At 38.0% G+C, this 23924-nt stretch overlaps 1 protein-coding gene across 1 annotated transcript in view; it reads left to right on the top strand.

Annotated features, from left to right (window-relative positions):
- The window catches only part of COL24A1 (collagen type XXIV alpha 1 chain), a 139818-nt gene that overhangs the window by 69716 nt on the left and 46178 nt on the right, over positions 1–23924 (top strand). The window contains exons 22-28 of the mRNA XM_005148104.3: positions 820–864; positions 6388–6441; positions 7360–7404; positions 17008–17061; positions 19440–19493; positions 21355–21408; positions 22174–22227. Of these exons, the coding sequence (XP_005148161.2) occupies positions 820–864; positions 6388–6441; positions 7360–7404; positions 17008–17061; positions 19440–19493; positions 21355–21408; positions 22174–22227 (360 nt within the window). The remainder of the gene's footprint in view (positions 1–819; positions 865–6387; positions 6442–7359; positions 7405–17007; positions 17062–19439; positions 19494–21354; positions 21409–22173; positions 22228–23924) is intronic.

Here is a 23924-nt window from a genome sequence, read left to right as displayed (position 1 = left end):
GCAGCCTTACAGGGCTTCCATTCTGTCATTTATTTTTGTTATGTTAGGAGAATTTCAGATAATATGTGTCCAGAGTAGGATGTGGTGGTTTTAGTTAATCTGGGGAGATGGAGGAGGTGTGGTAGTGGTGGTGGTATGGGGATAGGAACTATATATCACTTTAATTACAGTATCATAAACTTAAGTAAACAGAATCCTGTTGCTGAAGGTGGATCTTCCTCTTACAGATTTATTGAGTATTCTCAATCCATCATCATAAATTTAAAAACTCGTGTCTCTTAGTCTAAAAGCTACCAGTGGCAAAGTGAACTGTTTAGTTAGAAGCCAGGAAGCTGCAGATACAATTTCTTAATTCCTCGGTTTCCTATTGCTTGCAGTTGAAAAGGTTGCTTACCACTTCCTCCAAAACTTGGAGAAACTCTTCCATATTCAGGGGATTAGTGACCTGTCATATGATCACAGCCTGCCATGCTGGCATGGCGTTGATACAAATCTATGCTTTAATATAACTGTGTAATGACTGAACCCTGAATAGTTAACACTGCAGTTCCCCATCAAGCATAACTGTTACCTGTGCACTCTACAGCAGAGGCACAGTGTCTTATTTCTTCTCTTATACACTTGACATGGCTTTCTGGCTCATGAATTTGTCTGAATTCAGATTAGTCTCTCTTAGAGTGTTTCTGTCAGATTTGGACTCATGCAAACACATATGAAGCAAATTAAAGGTAGCACAATAAATGCAAACAGTTATCTGCAGATTTTCTTTTTTAAAGCTAGACTTGCAGTCAAGATTATTCAAGTCCAGATTTCTTTTAGGGAGAAGTAGGACCAGCTGGACCTATTGGAGGAATTGGCCCAAGAGTAAGTATAATTAATCTTGTTAGGAAAGAATATTTTTCAGTGGAAGTACTGCTTTTGAAGGTAAATTTACTGTGAGAAGTGACTGTGTTAAAATGACATCTCCTGAATAAATATATGTCTTTGCTCAGCATATGCTCAAAGCTGAAGGAGGAGAAATGGCTTTCCATACAATGGATTTGAAAGGATATTACAGTCATGGTTTAAAAAATGAATTGTTTTTAAAGAGTCAATAACAAACTGCTTATGGTGCTCCTCTGAGACAGATGAAACTACCATGTACTTCCTAGGGACAGATCCAGTAGATATACCAGAATATTTAAACTGGGGAAAAAAAAAACAACTTGAGGCTTAGTTCACAAGGGGAACTATAAAGGACTGATGCTTTCAGGAAAGCATCATATTTTCAGGCTGATCTGGTAGGCAGTTGCTGAAAACAGTGAAGCTGGAATGCCACAATGCTATTTGTGCTGACAAGTTTGGGAAGTTTAAAACTAACAACTGATTTTGTTAGTTATGAAAGCATAAAGTGTCTCAGAGTGTTTTAGTGTATTTGAAGTTTATTTTTAGCAAAAATTAATACTAGCTTGCTCTAGGGACTATAGGAGTGTTGCTAAGTTTATTGAAAGCAATATGATCTTCTGCCTTTATTTGATTTGCTTATGTATGGTGATCACTGACTTCATCTTCAGTTTGCATGACTTCCCATTTCCTGCAGGAACTTGCAAAAATCTTTCCCGTTGTTTCACAGTTCTGGAGTGGATATATTCCTGTGTCATTTTCCGTGTTCATTAGCTAGCCAAAGCAGGGAATTTGCTTTCTGTTAGAAATAATATTAAAATGTTTATTTGCCACATGGATTAAATTTTTTAAAAACAAAACCAACCAATTTTTTCAGCTAAGGAATATATGCAAAAAATGGAGCAGAATTTCAAAATACTTTGTGGGTTAATTTAATATTCACTTTAATCTTCCTGAGCATCTGCCAAGAGCCTCATGGAAATTCTTATTTTGGCTGCATCCTACTTTGAGTCTCCTGCTTGGGCAAGGCTTCATGGTTGGACAGCATCTCTCATGTTGTGTTGTGGTAACTGGAAAAGAAGATGCTGCAGCGGGTGACCCATGCACAATGTGACACCTACCTTCACATTCTCTGTGTCACCAGTCATGCACAGGCCACCATCAGCTGGTGCCAAAGTGACCCAAGAGGAAAAATCTCTGTGTAACCTAGCAAACTGAAATATTTGGAATCTATTTTGTGACAGTTTGACCTAAATTATTTTGGGTTTGATATGTCTCAGTGGGAAACGTGCATATTGTTAGCATGTCTTATGGCTCCTTGGTTTCTCTTATAATAAGCTATTAAGAGTGTGTGGATCCGAGGTGGGTCCCAGGGTTGCTGTCTCCACACATTCTGATAGCTTGCTGGCTAACATCCCTTCCTGAAATGAGAGGTATGGGAAAGTGGGAATTTTGCTTGATGGGGAGCCTTGCCTGTTTTTTCTTCTTGTCTCAAGGCTCTCCTGGATTCTGTAGCTTCTATGGTTAGCTCCAGCTGTTTCACAGCTCCAGGCCAGCACTGCTGCTCTGATCTGTGCTACCATCTCTGCTTGTCCTTGCTTCTTCACTCCCACTTGTAAACATAGACTGTGTGATTACATTGGAGAGAGAGAGTCCAAGTTATGAAGTTGTTGAATCCAGTACAGTTTAGCAGGACTAAGCCAGTAAGCTGCTGAACACATGTTTGTTTTAAATTATGCTTGCTTGATTGCAGTTTCACATACATTTGATTTACACAGGCTTTCAATTTTCCATGAAAGTCATCCAGAAAAGTAAATGCTATATCTGAAAGTAAATGCTACCAAAGCTATGTGGTTGCTGTACTAATTAAGTAGCCCTGGGAGCCGGCGATGTCTCTGGGAGGAACCTGAACAAGTAAGTGGTCTCTGGCCATGCATAGTCCCAAGGCACTGTCAGTTGTCAGCTATGCCTTGAGGTGACTGATGTCTCTAACTTGTTTTGTGTAGCCTCCAGAAGTGGGGTTCTTCATTCTCCTTGGCAATCGGTTTCAGTGCTTTGCCCACTTTACAGGCACTTTTCCCAATGTCTAACCAAGTAATTCGAGTTTTGCCAGTGTCTTTTTCTTGCTGCAACCTTACTTTCTGTCCTACAGGACTTACTTGTAGGCATTATTAATAGGTTAGTCCCTCTCTTCAGCCACTGTTATCCTGACCTCCTTAGGGTTTGTCTAAACAGATAACACATCTTTGTGCATGATGTATTGTAAACCTATGGCTATTCTCATGAAACAGATCTAGTTTTCTCTTGGACAGTAATGGAGCAGGTTTCTGGTGCTTCTGGAATTCCTCATCTCTTTTACTGTGTAGTTTTCAGGTCAAAGCACTAGCCCCCAGTTCAGGCTTAGGTATGCGCCAAGCAGGCAGCTATAAATTTTTCCATCTCATTTTCCCCCATCACTCCCCACCACTGCTTTTGTTTCTGACATTTGCTTTAAAAAACATGCATGAGACCAGAAACCCCCGGGACCCACCTAACCAGTGCTGACAGCAAAATAGGTCATCCTCTACTGGAACTAAAGATGAGTATGAACCTGCAGTCTGGTTCTCAGGTCCCAGCTTGGAGAAGACTTGCCATGTGTCTAAAATAACAGGAGCCAAAACTGATGATGATTCCACACTTGGGATGTATCTTGGGTTCCACAGAGCTCAGCCTGTTTGAATTTAGGGAGAGGATTTTGAGCTGACTCTGATTACACAATTTGATTTTTCATTCATCCCTTTCCCAGCTTTCTCATCCATTTATTCCAAAGTCACATTCATATATTGTCTTATATTAAGCCTTCTAAATAAAAAAAAAAGCTGGTTTGCTTTTTTTTTTAGTGTCTGCTTACTTCTCCTGTCAAAACACAATTTAAAGAGTGACTGTTTATTTGGTTTAGTCCCAGTTAACTCACTTTCTCAAAGACTATCCAACTAGTAACACTCTTACCTGTCAGTGTAGCTCACATCAGTCAGTGCAATCATTGGTGCAATTTCTTATTTATTTTTTTAAATCTATATTGCAGGATCAGAAAATGCATTTAAAGGAATTCTGTTCTATTCAATCAGAAAATGCATTTAAAAAGGGAGGGATTGTTTTAAACTAGAATGTAAAGAGGAATTGTCATGGCTTGATTACTTTGAGAGATGAGTAAAACAAAAGCTGGTACGTATATAGTCATAAGGTGAGCAGTTCTTCCTGAAGGTGGAAGAAAGTTCGGTCAAAGCTGCCCTGCTTCCCCAGTGCAATGTTTTCTGAAGGTGGTATATGTCTTCCTATGGGCTGAAGACATACGAGGAGCTTGTGGAGGGCTGTGACTAGAGTGATAGTGAGAGATATATATATTAAAATATATGCACCTGTATCAGTGCATTGTGAGGTGAAAGGAAGCACAGGAGGTTGCTGTTTCCTGAAGAGGAAGGGCAGAACTTTCAGCTAATATTTTAGGAAACAGACATTTCCTCTGGGATTACCCTGCCCTGGAAGAGTCATTTTCTCAGGAGTTTGCAAGCAGAAAAGCAGCCATCCCTAGTTTAACCTTCTGTCAGTGGCTTTTCCTCCATGTGTAATTTACAGTGGTATTGCAGTTCTGTTTAAATCCAAATCTAGTTGTTTCAAGTAACTTTACTAATTAAAGCCATTTGTTCCATTTTCTGATCAACTTGCATCTATTGTGTGTCCTTTGCAGCTAGTACATAGCTGGGGTGCTAGAGCCAATAAACCTTTACAAGTTGTAACTCCAGTTCAGGACTGAAATTATCAAGATGGTTAACAGTGGTGACTAGTTTTCTCTCAGTTAATTTAGTTTCAAACATTTTTATGTTACAGTCTTACTCTATAGAAAGACCTTGAGGTTCCTTGCAGCAAAGTAGTTAAACAGCATGTAGTAAACTGCAGAAGCCATCACTTGGTAGTTTGTTTGCTTGTTGAGGGTTTTTTTTGTCACTCACTTTGCTAAGCCTTGTGGAAAGACATGACTTGCTTTATTTGGGTCTCTCTGAGCTTCTTTTCAGTCTTTTCTGCCTGCATTCCTGGCTGTGCTATGTTTTAATCCACTGGCAAAAGCAAAAATGTATTTCTAAAGCAGTGATACTTGTTGGAACTTGTAGGGCACAATGAAATCACTCAGGCAGGCAGAGAAAGAACAAGAGAGATAAAAAGGGAGTCATGTGAGACGTCATGGAACCTATTAAGACAATATAATTTTAAACCATATAGAGAATTTATCAGATGCTCAGAAACTAACACAGACATTGTGCTCTGAAAGACATGCACAGAGCAGCCAGAACAAAGGAGCCAAATGGAAAAATCTCATTTTCTTTGAAGAAACCTGTTATCTGTTGATTTAGGTGCTCTTGTCTCAGGACAGCTGATGTGGAAAGGAAAGCTCTCATTACAAAGTCCTGCAATTGCAATTATTCAGTCTGCTGGAACAACAGCTGATAATTTCCTTTTAGCAGAAATCCACATCTTTTTGATATGGAAACATTAAAATGTTGAATTAATTTTCTTTCTCCAGTTGTTAGGCTTCAGCGATCTCATTAGCAACTTGCTCAAGAGCCAGATCCACTCCACTGAACCGTTACTTTTGAATTAGGGTCTTTGCCTCAGAGCAGATGAGGAAAGTTTGTCTAAGCAGGGCTATGCTGTTTAGATAACCAAATGATCAAGCCAAGGTTTATGTTGTAGAGGAAATTAAGTATATCTGGAGGGAAAATTACCTCCTGAAATCAAGACATAATTAAATTATAAGCACCTAATTGAAAATTGAGGAGAGAAGCATTCTGGTTTGTATGCCTTTGTGGATATGTGTGAGTGACAGCAGATGGAGGGATGTGTTAATACACATAAAATGCTTCAGATCTCAGCACTTCATGGCCTCCTGCTCTGATTGGTGTTGCTGTATTTCATTCAGGTAACAATAATGTTATTATCAGAGTATCATAGCCACAAGATACCAGCAGCAAAATGGTAGTTGAGAGAGATGATGCTTAAACTAATCAATTTGATAAACAAAGAGGAGAGGATATTTAAGCTGATTTGGTCTGTTTGAGGAAGGGAAGTACGACAACAGTCCCTAAAGTCTAGACATCAAATTCTGTTAGTGAGTCCTTATTCTGCTGGAATTAGTCAGGAGAGTATGTGACCTTGCCTTTTTTTTTTGTCTCCTCAATAGGCTTTTGAAGTTGATATGTGATTGATTCTTGGATTGTGACTATTTTTTCTTCAGTGTCAGCTGCTGTAAGAGTTAAGACACATTCTGATTACTGTGCTAGTACTTGCTGTAATAATTAAGAGTGTGTTTTCAGGTGCCAATTTGTAAAAATACTTGCTTCAAGCATTGGTATTAAATATGGCTAAACGGTAAATTTTTGAATGCATGTATTTTGATAAATATAGAAATTGGGATGAAATTATCTTTTAAAATTAAATATTTACATTATTTTATTCTAATCATTATTTTAGGGAAAGCCAGGACAGAAAGGTCATGTAGGTGATCCTGGATCAGAAGGTTTGAAGGTAAGTGATGTTTTTATGTAGGGAATAAAATCTATTTGGAGTATAAACCGTGTACAGTTAGAGACTGCTGCATACAATGGCATGGCAGTGAAAGGATGTGAGTATGCATGCTTCTTTGTAACATATCATACTGGTAATTAACTAATTGAGTATTTAGTGCCAGTTCCAAGGTTTTGGGAGGAGGGAAGGTTTGTTAAAATTCAAAATGTCAATTTTCCCAGTATTTCTTAGTAAAGTTACCAATAGTGTGCACAGGTAACATTTCATAGAACAGGGTTGGAAAGGTCCTCAAGATCATCAAGTTCCAGCCTCCCTGCCATGGGCAGGAACACCTCACACTAAACCATGTCATCCAAGGCTCTGTCCAACCTGGTCTTGAACACTGCCAGGGGTGGAACATTCACAACTTCCCTCGGCAGCCCATTCCAGTGCCTCACCACCCTCACAGTAAAGAACTTCCTCCTTATATCCAATCTAAACTTCCCTGTTTAAGTTTTAACCTGTTGCCTCTTGTCCACCTCCTTTTTACTTTTTTTTTTTACTTTTAAAAAACATTTGCTTTTGAAGCAGCTGTAAAATAATGAATGAAATTTGCTGAAAGGAAGATTAAAATAAAACCAAAATCATTTATTTGTAGTGTTTGCTGACTCAAGGTATTAAGCAAGCCCCTAATACATAGTTTTCTTTCTTGTGGGCAAGTCCTAAATACATTGGGGCATCTTTTTACAAAAATCAAAATTAGCCACTGATAAAATTCTATTTTTGCTGGTTGCTTAATTTTGGGTTTTAAATTTTTAACTGGAATATTTAATCTAGAAAATAAAAGAGGCTCTTAGGAAAATAGAGGACTTCAATATACACATATGAAAGAAATTACATGTTTAATGACCTACATCATCTGTTTTCTACATTTAACAGGGAGAACAAGGAGATCAAGGAAAACTTGGGAAAACTGGTGAAGCAGTAAGCTTGAATTTCCTCTCTGGTTTTATTTTTAATTCTTTATTTGAGAGTGAATGAGTATTTGTTGCAGTAACCTTCTGATGAAGCTTGCTTTCCTTTGAAGCTGTAGGATGTTGGCTATACCTTTTGTGGTCTTTCAGAATCGTACTGTTTAAAGAAAATCCCCATTATTTTCCAGAGGGAGTTCTGCCTTTATCGTAATAAGTTGCATGAACGCTATAGGTAGTTGTAGGGATCTTCCAAAGCACATTTAAGTATGTGAGTGAGTGATCCTTTTCCAGTTAAATTGTTCGAGAGGCTGCATTTAGCCTGAGATGGATTTTGCAGACTTGTTTTAATCTCCCGTTCATAAAATCACAGTGCTGAAGGTGACCTCCATCCTCTACTGCCTAGGCAGGATCAGTTCTTGTTGTATCACTCCTGACACATATTTGGATAATCAGTTACTAAAAAGCTCCAAGAACAAAGGCTTCATGACCTGTAGGCAGCACAGGGCTTCTTCATCCTTATTTTTAAAACATTCTTCTAATTGTATAATCAGACTTCCTTCTGCAAACAGCATTTTACAAATGATATCTGTTATTGTGTGCCTCCAATTGGGACTGTCCCAATTCACTTAGCCTTTCATGTTTTCTAGATAAGTCACATTCTTGCTCTCCTGTAGACTCTTTCTAATTCACCTAACCATCTATGACCCCAGCTTACTGCCCAAACTGAGACTGCTGAGAGAAAGTGAAAATGGCTTTTTTCGCTTCTGGAAAGCCACTTTTAACACTTTCAAACAAGCCATATTATTGCATACACATGCCCATTTTTGTAACAGTGTGTTGTTACTCACCTTGTTACCCAGAGTCTCCAGTCCTTTTTAAAAGTTATCTTTCCAAGTTCTTCCACCGTAGGCACTTTTGTAGTTGATAATTATCACTTAAATATATTGCTTTGCAGTTGTCTCTGCTTAGTTTCATCCCCTGCCCTTTTGTTTTTTTTTAACTTGTGCCTGGGAATTAAGCTGTTTCTTAAGTTAATGTATGCCAAGGAGAGGTACCACACGCTGTTTTGGGCTCAGTTCTGTGCTAACATAAACACTGTTCAGCTTTTTGCATTGTTGAAAAATACCAAGCAGATATACTCCAGACAGCGTATTAAATGGTTGGTTACTGGTAAATCGTCTGAACTGCTTGTAAGTCAAGACCAGCTCCTCTGTGCATTCTGAAGGCTGTGCTCCAGGGAAGGGTACTGAGAACCTGGACTCTCAGCTAAAAGTGTCTGCTTAGACAGGAACCAGTAGAGCTGTGTAACACCATATGGTCAGCCAGCACATCTCTAAACATAGCGAGTATAGCTAGCAGCAGCTTGATGCTTAGTTTTGTTCAGCAGTTTATACATAGCAAAACTTCAATTTTGTTAGGTTGTAATCAGAGGTGTAAGACAATAGCTTCCTTATGATACCATTTCGAAAATCTGGGATTCTTTATATCGCTGAATGATTAGGGCAAACCTGGGTGAGTACTGGAGAATGAAGATGTAGATATAGAGCAGAACAGATGGGACATTGTAACACTACGTTGCTTTTATGGAAAAATGCAGAAATTACTCTGTATTGGGACAAAGTAATATAATCTCCTGTTGAAGCTCTTATTACATGTGGATTGTTTTTCAGCCTGTATTGTGTTAAGGAAAATCTATAGCATTTACTCTGTTGCATAGTGCCACATGCACCAAAATCCTCAACAAAAGACAAAGCTAAGCTAAGTTGTAAGACACTTCATTAATAATAGTGCATAAGCAGTCACAGAAGCTGGTTATTTAACCTTAAATTTCTGGATTTGTCATGGGCTTTTTTAGTTCCTCAGTGAACTCAAATTCAGTGCACACATTTTCCACAACTCAGGTATTTTATATGAATATAATATGATTCACGGCTAAATGAGCTCCATTCTAATTCATTTCACTAGCTCAAATATATAATCAATAATTATATGTTGCAGTGATGATTAATAAAATAATCATACTACCTACCTAACTGAATCAGGGACATGCTGCTGGAATAAAATACCAAAAATAGTCTTTGTGCCAAAAGAGGGGATGTTGTAGCCCTGTTAGTGTTAAAAAGAAAGATAATTATGGCCCATCATTAATTACCACTTCCCACACTTGCAGTTTGGAGAACCTGTGTGTGATAAAGGATGACATGAGATACCTGAGAGCTGACGTGATTTCTAAGCTATTGATATTTATTTTTAGTTGTGAATTGTAAGATGTCTTCTGCTCTATGTACATACTTTAATCAAATGAGTTTCATAGGCCCTTGATCCTATTGTATTACCTTTGTGTTATCTGGCAGCAGAGAACTAATACTCACTGCGTGGTCTTTAGGGGGATAGTATCTATCATTTTCTGGTTAAGGCCAATAGTAAACCATCAAGAACAAGAGACAACCTTTCAGACACACTCAGTGGAACTCACAGAAGGCCTTTCAAGATTCTTTCCCTTCACTTTATTCACCACTGTAATCTGTAACAGTAAAGCTTTTCCTAAGTTAGTTGAAAAGTACTAGCAGAAAGAGGATTGCTTTTCTCATATGCAGAAAGTGGTTTTCCAGATGCGAGTCCTGACACAAAATCATATGTACACTTTGGATGCAGTTTTTACTTCCAGATTCTCACCAGCTTCTTTTCGTGACAAGTAATTTTTCTTTTCTTTGGTGTGCAGAGAGAATGCACATTTCTTAATTCACAGATATATCTATTCCCTGCTATTCAGTGTTGGCTTTGGTGGCATACATGGTGACTTCAGAACATCCCTGGAATCAAACACACCACACACACACAAATACTACTAAACACTGAGCAGTGACTGTATTTGATAGTAAAGGTAAAGAGAAAAGAAATTACTGAAATGTTGATCGGAAGTCCAGTGTCTAATAAAATTCTGTGTATGGCTTCTTCCTTCTGCAAACACCCCACTCCCTTCTGGCTTATCTGCTGTTTGTGGTTTGTTGTTTTTTTTAGCAATGGGGCATCCATTTCAGTATTGCAGTTCTTCAAAAGAAAACTCATTTTTTATAGTCTTACTTTTCTTGCTGTCATCCATCTTCTGTCTTTGACTAATATATCTGTCACTGCTGCATGAGGTACCAGAATAATTACTTTTCTGTAGCAGCTTTTCCAGGTCAAATACTGCTCCATCTGTGCTTAGAAAAATGCAGGTGGCGACTGTGCACAAGCAGGGAAATTTCAGTGTCAGGAGATTGGCCCATAGTGCTTGGTTATTCAGTGTAGTTAGATGGGATATGGACTGAAATACAGATTTGACAATGGGCTAGAAGTTGTATTGTCAAACATTTCTTAGGTCGCATGAAACTGCTGATTCAGAGCACATTTCTGCCAGAGTATTTCTGGATGTTTGTCCAGTGTGGAAACTGAGTCACTTTATAAAATGCTCACTGTGCTCATAAGCATAAAATGACACCCATGTTAATACTAGATCAGGAAAGTGCCTAAGATCAAACTTCAGATGCTATTACTTAATCAAATCCTACAACAAAAATTGTTTCTCTGTCTACAGCATGCACCCTGTTTAAAGAAGGTGGGCAGGTCTGGGTAGTGCTGCTTGGCTAAGCAGAGGCAAAAGCTGCAGCTGTCCTTTGCTGCAAGATACTCCATTAACTGCAGGACCATCAGATCCAATTGTAGCACTGTGGGTTAAGATAGTGAATAGTAGGGTACATCAGGCAGAGCAAATTTACAGTGCTGATGAGACAAAATCCTTTGGGAGTCATGACAAAGGAAACAACCACCTCAGCTACTTATAAAATTGCCCTTATATTTGGAGGAGGAAAATCTCACTTTGTTGATGTGTGTACTTGGATTTTGTATGCATAGATCAGATGTTATCCAGTGGTGGATAGCAAATATCTGAAACCATCTTCAGGCATCTCATTAAAATGACCTGTGTTCAATTGCAAGGGATGATTTAAGAAAATGATTTATTGTTCAAATTTTATGGCACAAAATTGAACTGATCTGAACATTAAGTCATTACCTGTCAAGACTGTGATATCGTTTGGTAATTTTAGTTTTTACCCACACTGGGCCATGCTGGATAACCAAGTGCAAGTTAATTCCAATTTCTCTTTGCCAGCTCCATTACAGAAATTCAGACCTTGACCCATACACTTATGAATTAGAAATCACTGACATTTATACATATAATAACACAGAGTACAAGTGTAGAACTATCGTCTGCAGCATGTACAGCTGGTGTCAAAAGGACAAAATGAAATAAATAGAGCTCATGAGCACAAATCCTGGAAAAATTATCTTCAAATACCCAGAAAATGTCCTTCAGAGGTAAAAATCAGCCGGATTAGGCACCAGGGATGTTTAATTCATGGAGAATGGAAACTGCAATAACTTTTGCTTAAAGAAAAAACTAAAGGTGCCTTAACTGATGTTTGCAGGATGCTCGCTAGAAGTTCTTTGAAGTCTGGGCTTTGGGGATATGCAAACGAGAACTTTAAGCCTTAGGCCAAAAGAGAAGTCAATGGAAGAAAATGTGGGTTTTTTTTTAAAAAAGACTGGTGAATGCATGGGGTATTGTCAAGGGTTTCAGAAGAGGGAACTAGTTCCACTGCTTTCAGAAGGCAGTTGGATGCAGGTTAAGGTTAAGTTCTGTGAAGGTTTTACAGTGAATGATAATGATACCTCTGTGTCTATGTTGTGCTTCTTGGTTTTACCCTTGATGGTCTGATGTACTGCCATTGCTGCTAGATTTTTTTTCTCAGGAGTAGTAGGGAAACAGGTTACAATAGCCATAGGTTAGCTTTTTTTAAACTGATGCTCATTTTCTTGAAGGACTTGATAGTGCTCCTGAGCATAGCACTGTCAAACAGAATTACCCTTCTTTACACCAGTGTATCTGAAGTAACATTTAACCACTTTACTTCTTTCCTACAGCTGCTGCAGGTTAAGGAATAGCATTAGTACATTTTGCCTTTCAAATATTCAGGTAGTGGAAGTTCTTAGTCCTTTAAAAAAATTGAGAGAAGCATCATCTGTGAGGTAGAAATATGGTGCTTATTTCATTCACCTGTTCCACTGGCAGTAGCAAACCAGAGATTTTCACTTGGATTATCACCTCTGGTTGATTGCCAAATAACTTTTTCAACAGATGGAAAACAACCCTAACAAAACACCTGGACAGATCTCAGTGTCAAAAAGAAGAAAATAACATCTGCTTTTCAAATACTGTGCTTCCCATCATAATCCTGGGTGATCTCATGGTCACTTCATAACATTTTTAGTACTGTGGTTATGAGGTAAGAAATAGTTCCGAAGCTTAGGAGTGGAACCACCAGCCTGAATAAGAAAAAAAGGCCCACACAAACCCATTGCTATGTGGCACACAGCAGTCTTCGCAGCTGCCAGGCAGGAGCATCTCAGATGACAAGTTCGAACGTGGCACCGTTTTCAAGTCTGTTCTTGTTGGTTAGTTGTATTGAGCTTTCCCAGTGGTCTGAAGACAGGGCTTTCTTTTTAATACTTCAGGTTACTCTCACCTCTAAGTGCAGGACATTAACAGGTACTCTATTCAGTTCATACCTGATACTGTTACAGCAGTAAGAAAATGTTCTGTACAAAGGCTCTATTGAAAGCCTTTGGCTCAGCAATATACTGGTTTTGATCAGATTGAAGAAAGTCACATGAAAGCACTGAGCTGATACAGATTCACCCAGAAATCTAAGACTTGCCTGCTCTGGAGCAAACACTATCAACATAACATTCCTCCTTTCTCACAGGTCAGCTACCTTTTGTTCTTCTGCAGAGGCTGTGAAACCCAAATAGCAGCCAGTATAAACCTTGTCTCATGCTTTCTTCCTAATTTTTATCTAGGCCTGATCTGGGTCACATCTGTCAGAGGCATACCTGAACAGATTCAGTATTAATGCCTGTGATAGAAGGGTACAAATAGATTGATTTTAAAAATATTTGCTATTACCATTATGTCTGGCTAACAAAACAGAGCTTGGGTTAATAGTTACTTCTTAGAATTTAATTTTTATAATACTGTGAGTTGCAGAAGTGATTTTCTATCTATAATCTGTGTATGAAATGGTAGAAGCTGATTGTTAGAGCATCCACTTTTCTTCCTCCTCCTGTACATCACCCTTGGTTGTCTTTCAAACATAGATTGTTGAATTTTCAAGGATCCTCAAGTAGATTTTCATCTGTTAAAATCAAACCTAAATGTTGGCTCGTTTTGGATTTTTTTACTTATTGTGCCAATAAAGTCCTTCATGAAATATGAGGCTAATGAACTCCTAAAGAAATGTTTAAGTGGAAGTCTTAATGAGCAGGCAGAGATTGATATTGGTGAATGCAGGTTCTGGATTAAGTGATTCAGCACAGATTCAGGATAAATTTCAATGAAAATTAATCAGAAATACCAAAAAAGTTCATAGGAAAATGTTAATGAGTTAAGATAATATTTTAAATTTACTTATGTCACCTTATTAAAATAATGTTACCTTATTTAAATAATGTTGAATAAAAATGTTTGGAAATACAGAACTCTAAATCATGTTGGGTTGGAAAATTTTCAATTGCCACAGAAGAGTGTGTTAGCATACAACCTGACAGGTAACTGCTTTCACAGGAATGTTTGGAACCAGTTGAATATTTATTTCTCACTACCAAGCTTTTCAACAGGTTACTCCATACTTGGGTTTGCGTTAAGTGTACAGCATGTTTTCAATTCTTCAACTACAGTCCAGTTTCTAACACAGAGCATATACCCTGGAAAGATGATTTGTCTTTCTCAAGTATGTGCTACTTGTGAGATCTGGTCTGTGATTAATTGTCCACAAAAATGCTCCTGTCAGGAAGGTTTCTAAAATGCTGTTATTGTCATGGAGAGTTCTACACAAATTCTTGTAAAAGAAAGTTTATTGCAATTTTTTTTAATAAGGTGTTTTGTTTTGGTTTATTTTTTACCATTTGTGTGGGGTTTTGCTTTATTCTTCTGCTGCCTAATATGTTTAATTTGATTTTTGGAATCCACCACCACTCCCTAAAGGATTGAAGTGATGCTGGAAGACACTGGCTCAACAAACCTTCTCTGGACTGTATGTATCCCCTGATGTAAGAGGGGGAGTTGAAACCTCAGCCCAGTACTAGCGGCTGGTCTTTATGATAAGCCAGTCGAAATCTGGGATGTAAGGAGCCACGTGATCTTTTAAGAAGTCCATAGGAAAAGCATCACTTTATGGCTAAAATATTAGTGGACCAAGATGTTTTTGCTCTGATTGCACTTTCTCTTCACTGTATGCTATTAATTGTTTTAAGAAACAAAATTATATTCTTAAGTAAGCTTTTTTCTCTTGTGCCTCTACACATACCTGCCCTGTCTCAGTATCAGACACTCTGTTTTGAATGGAGGAATGAAGAGCATTTAATTAATTTGTAATTAACTTCTTTCTCCTTCATTCCTCTTGAAGTCCTTATTGCCTTTACCATTTCACTGGCTTCAGCTCTTTTTTTCATCTTGGCTACTGTTTCACTTTACGTACATACCCGTTTCTACTTATTCAGAGGTTTTTTTCCCATTTTTTTTCTATCAATTAAAACAAACTTTCTTCTTCTTCTAGTGTTTTTATTCTTTTTTTTTAACTACTCTCTTCTGAGGAACAGCCAGCGTCTAGGAAACTGTCTAATAGCAAGCATTTGTCCTCACTCTGAAAAATATTGTAGGCTAGTCCTAATGTACTGGGTTATACAACAGCACATTCACAGTCACTGCTTCCTACTCATTTTTTCTTTTTCAGACCAGAGAAACTGAGTCAGAAAGACAATACTTTTGAATTGAAAAGGGGACTTGATCAGAGGCTGTATAGTAGAATGGTTCAGAGTAGGTCTGAGTTACATCTTGGCTCTGATTATGTCGTCTGTCCTTGCTGGAATAAGAGGATCTAAGTGATAGTCTGCAGACTTTTGAAACCGTACCTCCACACACTTTATCTTGATGAGCAAGAGTACAGGGCAATACTTTGTTTCACAGGTTTCTGCCTCATACCAGGGTCTGCTGTTGGCTGTAACTGGTAGCAGTGGCAGCTTTCACTCTCAGAGTTCGTTGTGAACGTCCCTCATTCCTGCCAGTGATGTCTGGGCATCATCCTAGTACTAGTATTGCCAGGATGAATCTTTGCTGCCAAGCCAAGAGGCATCTTGGTTCTGACATAAAATACACAAGTTCTCACACATAATACACTAGTGCAGTAGACATAGAAATGTCTGTTTTTCTTTTTACTCCCTTCCAGAAAGTAGTCTGTGCCGGTATTATGAGCCTCGAAGGCAGCTGTATCAATGCTCATTGCAATATATTTAACTCATGAGATTTCCAGAGTAGGTAACAATCCAGGAAAATAAGAAGCAATCATAAAACATCAGTTATTTTGTACATGTTATGTTAAAGTAATTGAGGGTGAATTGTATTGAAGTTATAGAGGTATACAGGTAAAAGCTACAAAACGTAAAGCATCTCCCCCCTGTCCCCCCCCGTGTCCCCCCCCCAAGGAAGAGATATCAAGTTAAAATGTCTTTCTGCTATGAAATTATTTTGATTGAATAAATTATTACTAGGCTCTTGCAAGTAATATGAGCAGCCTAGTGAGCTCAGAAGTTACACTTCTTAGAAAATAAGCTTACTTGCTAGTGTAGTGCTCCTAAATCTAGGACGTTCCTGTACATGTAGAGGTAGCAATGCCAATGTGTGAATTGCCATTTTACTCGTGCTTTTTTTAATTATGCCTCTATTAGGTGCTTCCACACACATTTCTGCCATCTTTCATGAGCAGTCATGCAACATACTCTGGGCACCTGCAGCTTTTGTTTTCCAAGATCGCTGCCTCATACATTTCTCAGCTGGGGCCTTGAACTATATTTTTTCTTTTTCTTTTAGTTTCATAATAAAGAGGATATTGCAAGCACTGGGAATAAGCTTTTTAAAAGTGCTTCCTCTCATGTTTCTCATCCCATGTGGTGGTACTTGTTCTATCCAGTGGAAATTTGTGGGAGAGCCTCAGGAGAGAGTTGTTTCATTTTTGAGGGACTGAAAGGCTCTGATCCCCTACTTCAAAGGCATTTAGGGCTACAGCTCTTAAAGGGAAAATTCTGACAACACCTGATCCAATGTATTTTTTGTTTTGGCTGGCTTTTACTTTGTTCCACTTAATTTATTCCCCTTGAAATTTGTGGTCAAACCGAAGCAGTAGTAGAGCAATTATCACCTTTAGTTGTATGTTTGTAAAGCTTCTAGTGCTGCAAGACTGGGCTTGGTGGCAGAACTTAGGTGGTAACACAGTATGATGGTAATGTAATTTCATTTTTAAGAGTAGCCATTTAAGTTAGTGTGTTTAGATGCAGTGATTCTCCTGGATGGACTGTAAGACAGATTAGTTCGTGCATCCTCCCTTACCCACAGAAATAGACAAGTGGTTCTCTGGGATGAAGAAATGTGCCATGCTGTGCTGTCCAATTTCTGGGAAGCTGTCAACCATGAACAGTACAGACATCACACTAATAAGTCTTCTTGATTTTTGTACAGGGATCAGCTGGCTTACATGGAGAAACTGGGCCATCTGGAAGCCTTGGTGAAAAGGTACAGTAATGTATTTGATTACTCAGCAGCAAATACCAGTTTTGAAAATTACTGGGATGATAAAATGTTGGTGAGAGATTGATTACTGATCACTGGCAAAGCTAATATTTCTGTAGCTATTTCAGAGTACAGAGATGTAGTAAATGTTAACCCAAGTCCTGTTATTTGAGGCATGCATCTGGTATTTTTGATTTTACTTTATAATTAATTTAGAGCTGATAGAGTGGATATCTTGTTTGTATTATGTCACGTACTTTACTATCCACTGCTATTGAATCACAGAAATTGACAGATTCAAGAAACAAAATATGCTTGTTTTATACAGTAGTCACTGTTTTTGCACTGCTACATAATGAAGACAAAAGCAGAAAGATAAAATTTGGCTGTATGCCATAAGTAAAGAAGACAGTGTTGTTAGTTTTGTCTGTTGTGCAGTAATAGTTGTGTTTAGGAAGGCAAAAGTTTGGCAGACTTAATGTAACTAAAACAGTATAAATAGCTTAAGCATGTTTGACATGGTTTTATTTAGGTGAAGTATTTTAAAATTGAAAACCAGGAAACTATTACTGAACTGCATATCAGCTTAAATTATAATAAACCCATAATTGTCAGAATGATCCAGCACCATTTGTATTTCTTCCCTGCAGGGCTGAGTTATTTCACCTAGACTGTTAGCTGCTATTTGGATATTTTATTGAAGAATTCGTAATAATGTATTAGAACTTCCGTTAAAATGTTCACTGCAGTTTATATAATCTGAAAGGAAATAATAGAAAGTGCTGCTTGTAAAACTAAAATTTAGACAAGTCTCATATGATTTTAATCATAATATCTTCTTAGAATTCAATGTCAAAGGATTCTTGTTCTTTATAATTATGCTTGGCATAACAAATAGTACCTTAGGATAGTGCTGATAGTTTAGGTAGGAGGGAAAAAGCAGTAAAAGATCTATCATCCTCAAATAGAAGCAAGGTGTTTCATGGTGCAATAATTGTTATCATTGCTATGCTTTTTCTGTAGAATTTGTCTTCCTCTTTTATCTATTAAATAGTACCAATGTGCATGCTATGTGGATTTAAATAACAAACATGCTTCCAGCATAATTGTTTTAAAGAAATGTCATCATCAATCATCATCAGTCATCATCATCATGACTTGACTTCATGAATGAAGATTTGGGAAGGGTTTTACCCATGCTTACTACAAGCGTGCCGATGGCTAAAAAGGCCAGTGTGGGATAGGCAAATCCAGTTGCAAAAAGCACAGCAAAAGGTCTCCTTGGGTGGTATGGGTGGGGCAATTCTTTCTACGTTGCCTTTTCTCCTCGAGACTAAATTTGCATGTGTTCTCAAAGGAGACAACAGCATTATGTATAGTGTGTCTCCAAGTCTCCTGATTGGAGGCGAAGGTGGAACACTGATGGTAGTCAGTATGGCCAAGGCTAAGGCATTGTTTCAGGGAGTCCTTGTATCTCTTCTTTGGGACACTTCTTTTGTAGTAACTGGTGGCAAGCTCACCATAAAGCACAATCTTAGGGAGGTGATGATCCTTCATCCTAGAGATGTGCCCTGCCCAGCGCAGCTGCAATTTCAGTATCACCGGTATCGAGGCCACCAGTAAAGAAATGTATATTTGCAGTATGCAACATAAAATACGGTGTTATCACCATGTCATGTGTGCTGTCTGCTACAAAAGTGTAATCTTTGTATGGGGATAGAATATACATCCAAGCCTGATGTTTGAGCTGGATGTGGTGTGAATAAAAGGTAAAACAAATTGTAAGACAAGAAAGAGACCCTTCCTACTTCCCATACTTGCTTCTGCAGTTGCTGAAGGGCTGGCCTTCCTTTTAGAGCTGTACTTTCCTAACACATAATGAAGAAACGAGGAGGGAGGAACAAAATCTTCTTTGTTTGTTTGCCATGGTGAATTTGGTGGATTTAAAACATAACTGTAAACGTGATGCACTCAACAGAGAGAAAAGGGATCTGCTAACTGCAGTTTGCAGGGGCTGATGTACCACATCTCTTCAGACTTCGAGGAAAAGCGAAGGCAGAGAAACTCAGTTTTATCATCTTTTCAAAACATAGGTGAGCTTGTAAGATGGAGTGCAGAAGTTCAATAAAAACAGTTCTCTGCACTGTTTCTGAAGGGTGGTCCCTGAACCAGTGGTGTTATGCACTGCAAAAAGTGGTTCCCTCTAGCCACAAATCTCTTGTAGACTACAGGCTACAATATTCATGAAAGACCTCTTGGATTGCTGGGGTGCTGTTATTTCAGGTTACCCTTGTTGGCCAGATATGCCTGGCTCAGTGGACATGGAACAAGTCAGGGAAAGAGCACTTAACTGTTGTTTTCTTTTTATTCTTTTGTTAAAGGGAGAGCGAGGAATCCCAGGACCAGTAGGTCCTCCTGGAGAGAAAGGTGTCATGGTAAGTCACAAGTTAAGGTAGAATCCATAAGTGTGTTACAAATGCACTTTAGCTTCCAAAACAGTAATAAATTCTCAACCTTCTGACTGTCCAAGCCTTATGGAAAAGGGTAGTACTTATGATGTATTGTTCCTAGTAAGCCTTATTGAGCAGCTTCATCCTATTTGTGATATTGCAAAGTGACCCACTGAATGAAGCAGCAGAGCAACTGCATTTTTGAAGAATAGCTTTAAGCAGCCTTACACTAAAAAATTAATCACAGTTGAAAGAAGAGACAAGGGAAGGAAAGTAAAATAACAATCTCTTGTGTATACTGGGGTAATACAAGTTATTTTAATAAACAGACTGGTAGCTATCATCGTGTCTAATTCTACTGTGCAGCAGTACCCAAGTAACCCCTGTGTGCCACTCTTGTGGGAGGACCAGCTTTCTGACAATGGCACTGGTCTTAAATCAGCTTGCAATGTTACATGCAGTATTGGACAGTCCAGAAACCATTGTCATGTTAGGTAGATTGATAAGGTACAGAAGTAAAATACTACTCACATGCCTGTTGTCAAGTTTGTGTTGAAGTACTCAAGGAAAAGTTAGTAGGGTTTTGTTTTGTGTTTGCTAGCTAGCTCTAGAATGTATAGAGAACACTTAAGGACTTGACTGTTTACAAGGAGATGATGGAGATTATAGGCAACATGCTGCATTTTGCTATGGATGTGGGCCTGAGTTGCAGTGGGGAATTGGGGAATTGGTAAGAAAGAGTCTAAGTACCCAAGGCTGCAGACCAATGATCCATGCATCAGAGGACAATATTTTTTTAAGCATTCTGTGCTTCATTAGATCTCTCTAATCTAGATTTAACATCAACCAGATGCATTTGATCCATTAAAAAAATCTCATTGGAGAGATTAATAAGGTGTTTATTAATATGGGATCCAATCTTTACTACTTTTTTCAACTGTTAGTAATGCTTATTGCCATAGGTAAATCCACTTCAGTGGATTCTCCCATTGTCAGAGCCTTCACCTTAGGATGTTGAAATTCATGTAAAACTCAGCTGCTTTTGTTTTGGTACATCCCTGTCAGCTAGTGCCTGTGTGTGAGGAAGGTTCTTAGTTGCTGTCATGGTGTAACCCCAGCCAGCAGCAAAGTACCACGCAGCCACTCGCTCCCTCCCTTCCTCTTCTCCCCATCCAGTGCAATGGGGAGAATTGGAAAAATGTAGAATCCATGGGTTGAATATAACAGTTTGAAATAAAATATAACAACAATAAAAAAAAGGAAAATGTGAAAGAGGAATAAAACCCAAGAAACCAAGTGATGCACAGATCAGTTGCTCACCACTTGCTGACTGGTACCCAGCCTGTCTCCTCAAGAAGTGCTTAGTGGCTCCTGGCCAAGTCCCCCCAGTTTATCCTGAGGATGATGTTCTATGGTATGGAATATCGCCCTGGCTAGCTCAGGTCAGGTGTTCTGTGTCTGCTCCTTCCCAGTTTCATGTGCGCCTCCCTCACTGGCAGAGCATGAGAGACGGAAAAGTCCTATTCTTGTTACTAAGTAGTGCTTACTCTAACTAAATATCAGTGTGTTACTAACATTATTCTCACACTAAACAAAAAAGCACGGCACTGTACCAGCTACTCAGAAAGAATTAATTACCCCAGCTGAAACCAGGACAGTTGTTTTAATGACTGTTGTGATATATCCAAATATTTGTTTTCTAAACAAATTTTTGGGAATAAATTTTGCAAGATTAAATGCTTTATTAACTTACCTCAGTTTTTTCAGGAAAGTAACTGAATTTTTATTGTTCTTATAATAACAATTCTGCTAAAACTGTTTTGTCTTTCCTATATTTCAACTCTAGGGCTACCCAGGACCTCCAGGCAGCCCTGGACCTGTGGGACCAGAAGGATTACCTGTAGGTATAGAATGGTGCTTCGGTTTGCCAGAGAGTGCACCAATTTCCAATTGTCTTTTTGCTCTGATGAAGCTAAGAATGGCTTCTAATATTTGTTGCAGTCTATAAAACTGTCATGAAAAGTTACTCATCCATAAACAAAGTCTGTTCATCCACCCTTTTCCACAATGATCCATGAGGAATAGGAAAACTAATTATATCATTTACTCATCTATTTAAAAAAAATACTCAGCTGAGACAAGGAGGAGAATAAGATTTTTTTTTTAGGGTGGTTTGTAATTGTGCAACAAATTTATTTTTAATTCCTTTATGTGTAATATAATTTAAATATGTTCATTTTGTGTTTAATTCATTCTTAACCAAAACCAAATTGTATTCTAGTTTGCTATGTATAATTGTGTTATAATTCGGCTAATATGGCTCTTCAGTACAAACAAAAAACTGAATTTTCTATCAGAAAATATTAGGATGTTTTAACATAATGTTGCTGAAATATTAGTATCCTTTAGCAGGTTTTGGATGTTGGACGTAAGTAATTTATCTAACAGTCATATCATGATTTTTTTTTATTCAGAATAAAGTTACATAGAGTCTCTTATTTAGATTTTTCTAGGTAAATTGTACTAACACGATTGCATTTGAACCATGAGTTCAAATATTGATTTGTATTGGTTGCACTGAGTGCTGTTCAGTGTGCATGGGCCTTGTAATTTTCAGAAATCTGTGTATAGAAGGCAATAAATAAGAAGTTTATTTGATGTGCAGGGACCTTCTGGGGCAAGAGGACCACCAGGGCAGCAGGGACCTAAGGGAAGAAGAGTAAGTCATACTGCTGTTTCATGTTACTTGAGCAGAGATTATTGTGTTGCCAATGTGAATTTGATGTGTGCCCCATGTGCAGGTGCATTCTTTGAACTCTGTCCTCCAGACTTAAGCCAGTACTAAAATCAGGCAGATTAAACTTGCATTTCCATGTAGAAACAATACGAATCTTCATTTCTCCTCAAATTACATTAAATGAGGTTTTGCCATGTATGTCAGCTGAGAACAGGGCCGCAACCAGAAAGACCACTAACTTTATTTTCTGTATACGTAAACATGCAAATATCAGCATTTATAGCTACCATTGGTCTGTTTCAATATTTTAAGACTATTTTCTTTATCTGCCAATCACTTGTACTTCCTGTCTGGAGTTCTCTTGGACATGTTTTTGCAGTCTGAGTTCAAAGTGACTTGAGGAAAACACCTTTACTTCATACTACAGATGGGTTTGGCTGCAGCATGAACAAGCCTATTCTCACTGGATTTAAGAAGCTTGTTAAAACGGGCAGTGAAGATGCACCCATCTAACATCAACCTTATCTAGCAGTTTGACAGCATATCCAGGATTCCTATGAGATCTGTACAACTCAGACCAGTGGCTGGACCAGTGTGTCTTCACAGCGGGCGTTAGCATCAGGCAGTGCTTACTGCTTACTCCTGATGAGTTCCCTGAATCCTTGTCAGTGAGATTATTTTGTTGGTTTCTTTCTGTTGTAGGAAACAGAAGCATTTTTGTTGCTTCAGCAAAATACGGTTACAGCCTTCCTTTATCCTCCTTTGTTATGGCGATATGTATGATTTTGAAGAAAGTATGTGATAAAATCTGAAAAGTTGTAAGATCTGGAGGTGTCGCTCCAGGTAAAGATGGGTACTTGAGAAGCACACATTGCATTTAAAGTACGATTTTACATTAGAAAATATTGTGATTAACAAACTTAGTAATACAAACTTCATTAACTTTATATTCTTCTATATTATTTTTTCATGATCGCATGACTGTTAGAGGTCAGGTAAAAAGTTATATTTTCAGTATATTCAAAATAATATATCTGAAATAGCATATATTTAATTATTAATATACTATATTTGAAACCATATTTTGAATATCAGGTATACTTGAAATATACAATGCTTAGAAACTTTACAGTACACTACAGGATTATTCATGGGAGAAACTTCACGTTTCACATGAGTCTTCTTTAGTATGGTTTCCTCCTCTTCAGAATTCTGTTTTAATTTAGCTCTTTGTTCATGGTGCAGTTTGTAGGAACAATTTAAGAAATTTAGCATATGAAATGTATCATTTCTCTTAAAAGTCTGCAGTAGTGATTCTGGGTTATCCTGTATTAGAGAGTTTTCCAGCTGGCAATGGTTGAGGTTTTTTTTTTTGTTGTGTAGTTTCCGACATAAGAGTATAATTTATCCCAGACTTCAGTTTCTTTAAAAGGGTGAAGCAGATTTGAGTGTACACTTCAGACAAGTACAAGAAGTTTTAAGTACCTATCAGAAGGAGATTTGTCTGAGTCTGGGTTTCAGGATTAAAGAAGTTCTTAGCAGCTCATGAAAAAGGACATACCGACCATTATCAGGGAGAACAGTCTTCATTTTTCCCTTACAATATATGGCCTTTTGAAAGCCTATTTTATAGGATATATAATTTTTATTTTTTTTTCTGGGGAATTACTTTGCTATTT

The sequence above is a fragment of the Melopsittacus undulatus genome, chromosome 6 (assembly GCF_012275295.1).
Source record: "Melopsittacus undulatus isolate bMelUnd1 chromosome 6, bMelUnd1.mat.Z, whole genome shotgun sequence".
Taxonomy (NCBI): Eukaryota; Metazoa; Chordata; class Aves; order Psittaciformes; family Psittaculidae; genus Melopsittacus; species Melopsittacus undulatus.
This window is presented reverse-complemented; position numbering and strand designations above follow the sequence as displayed.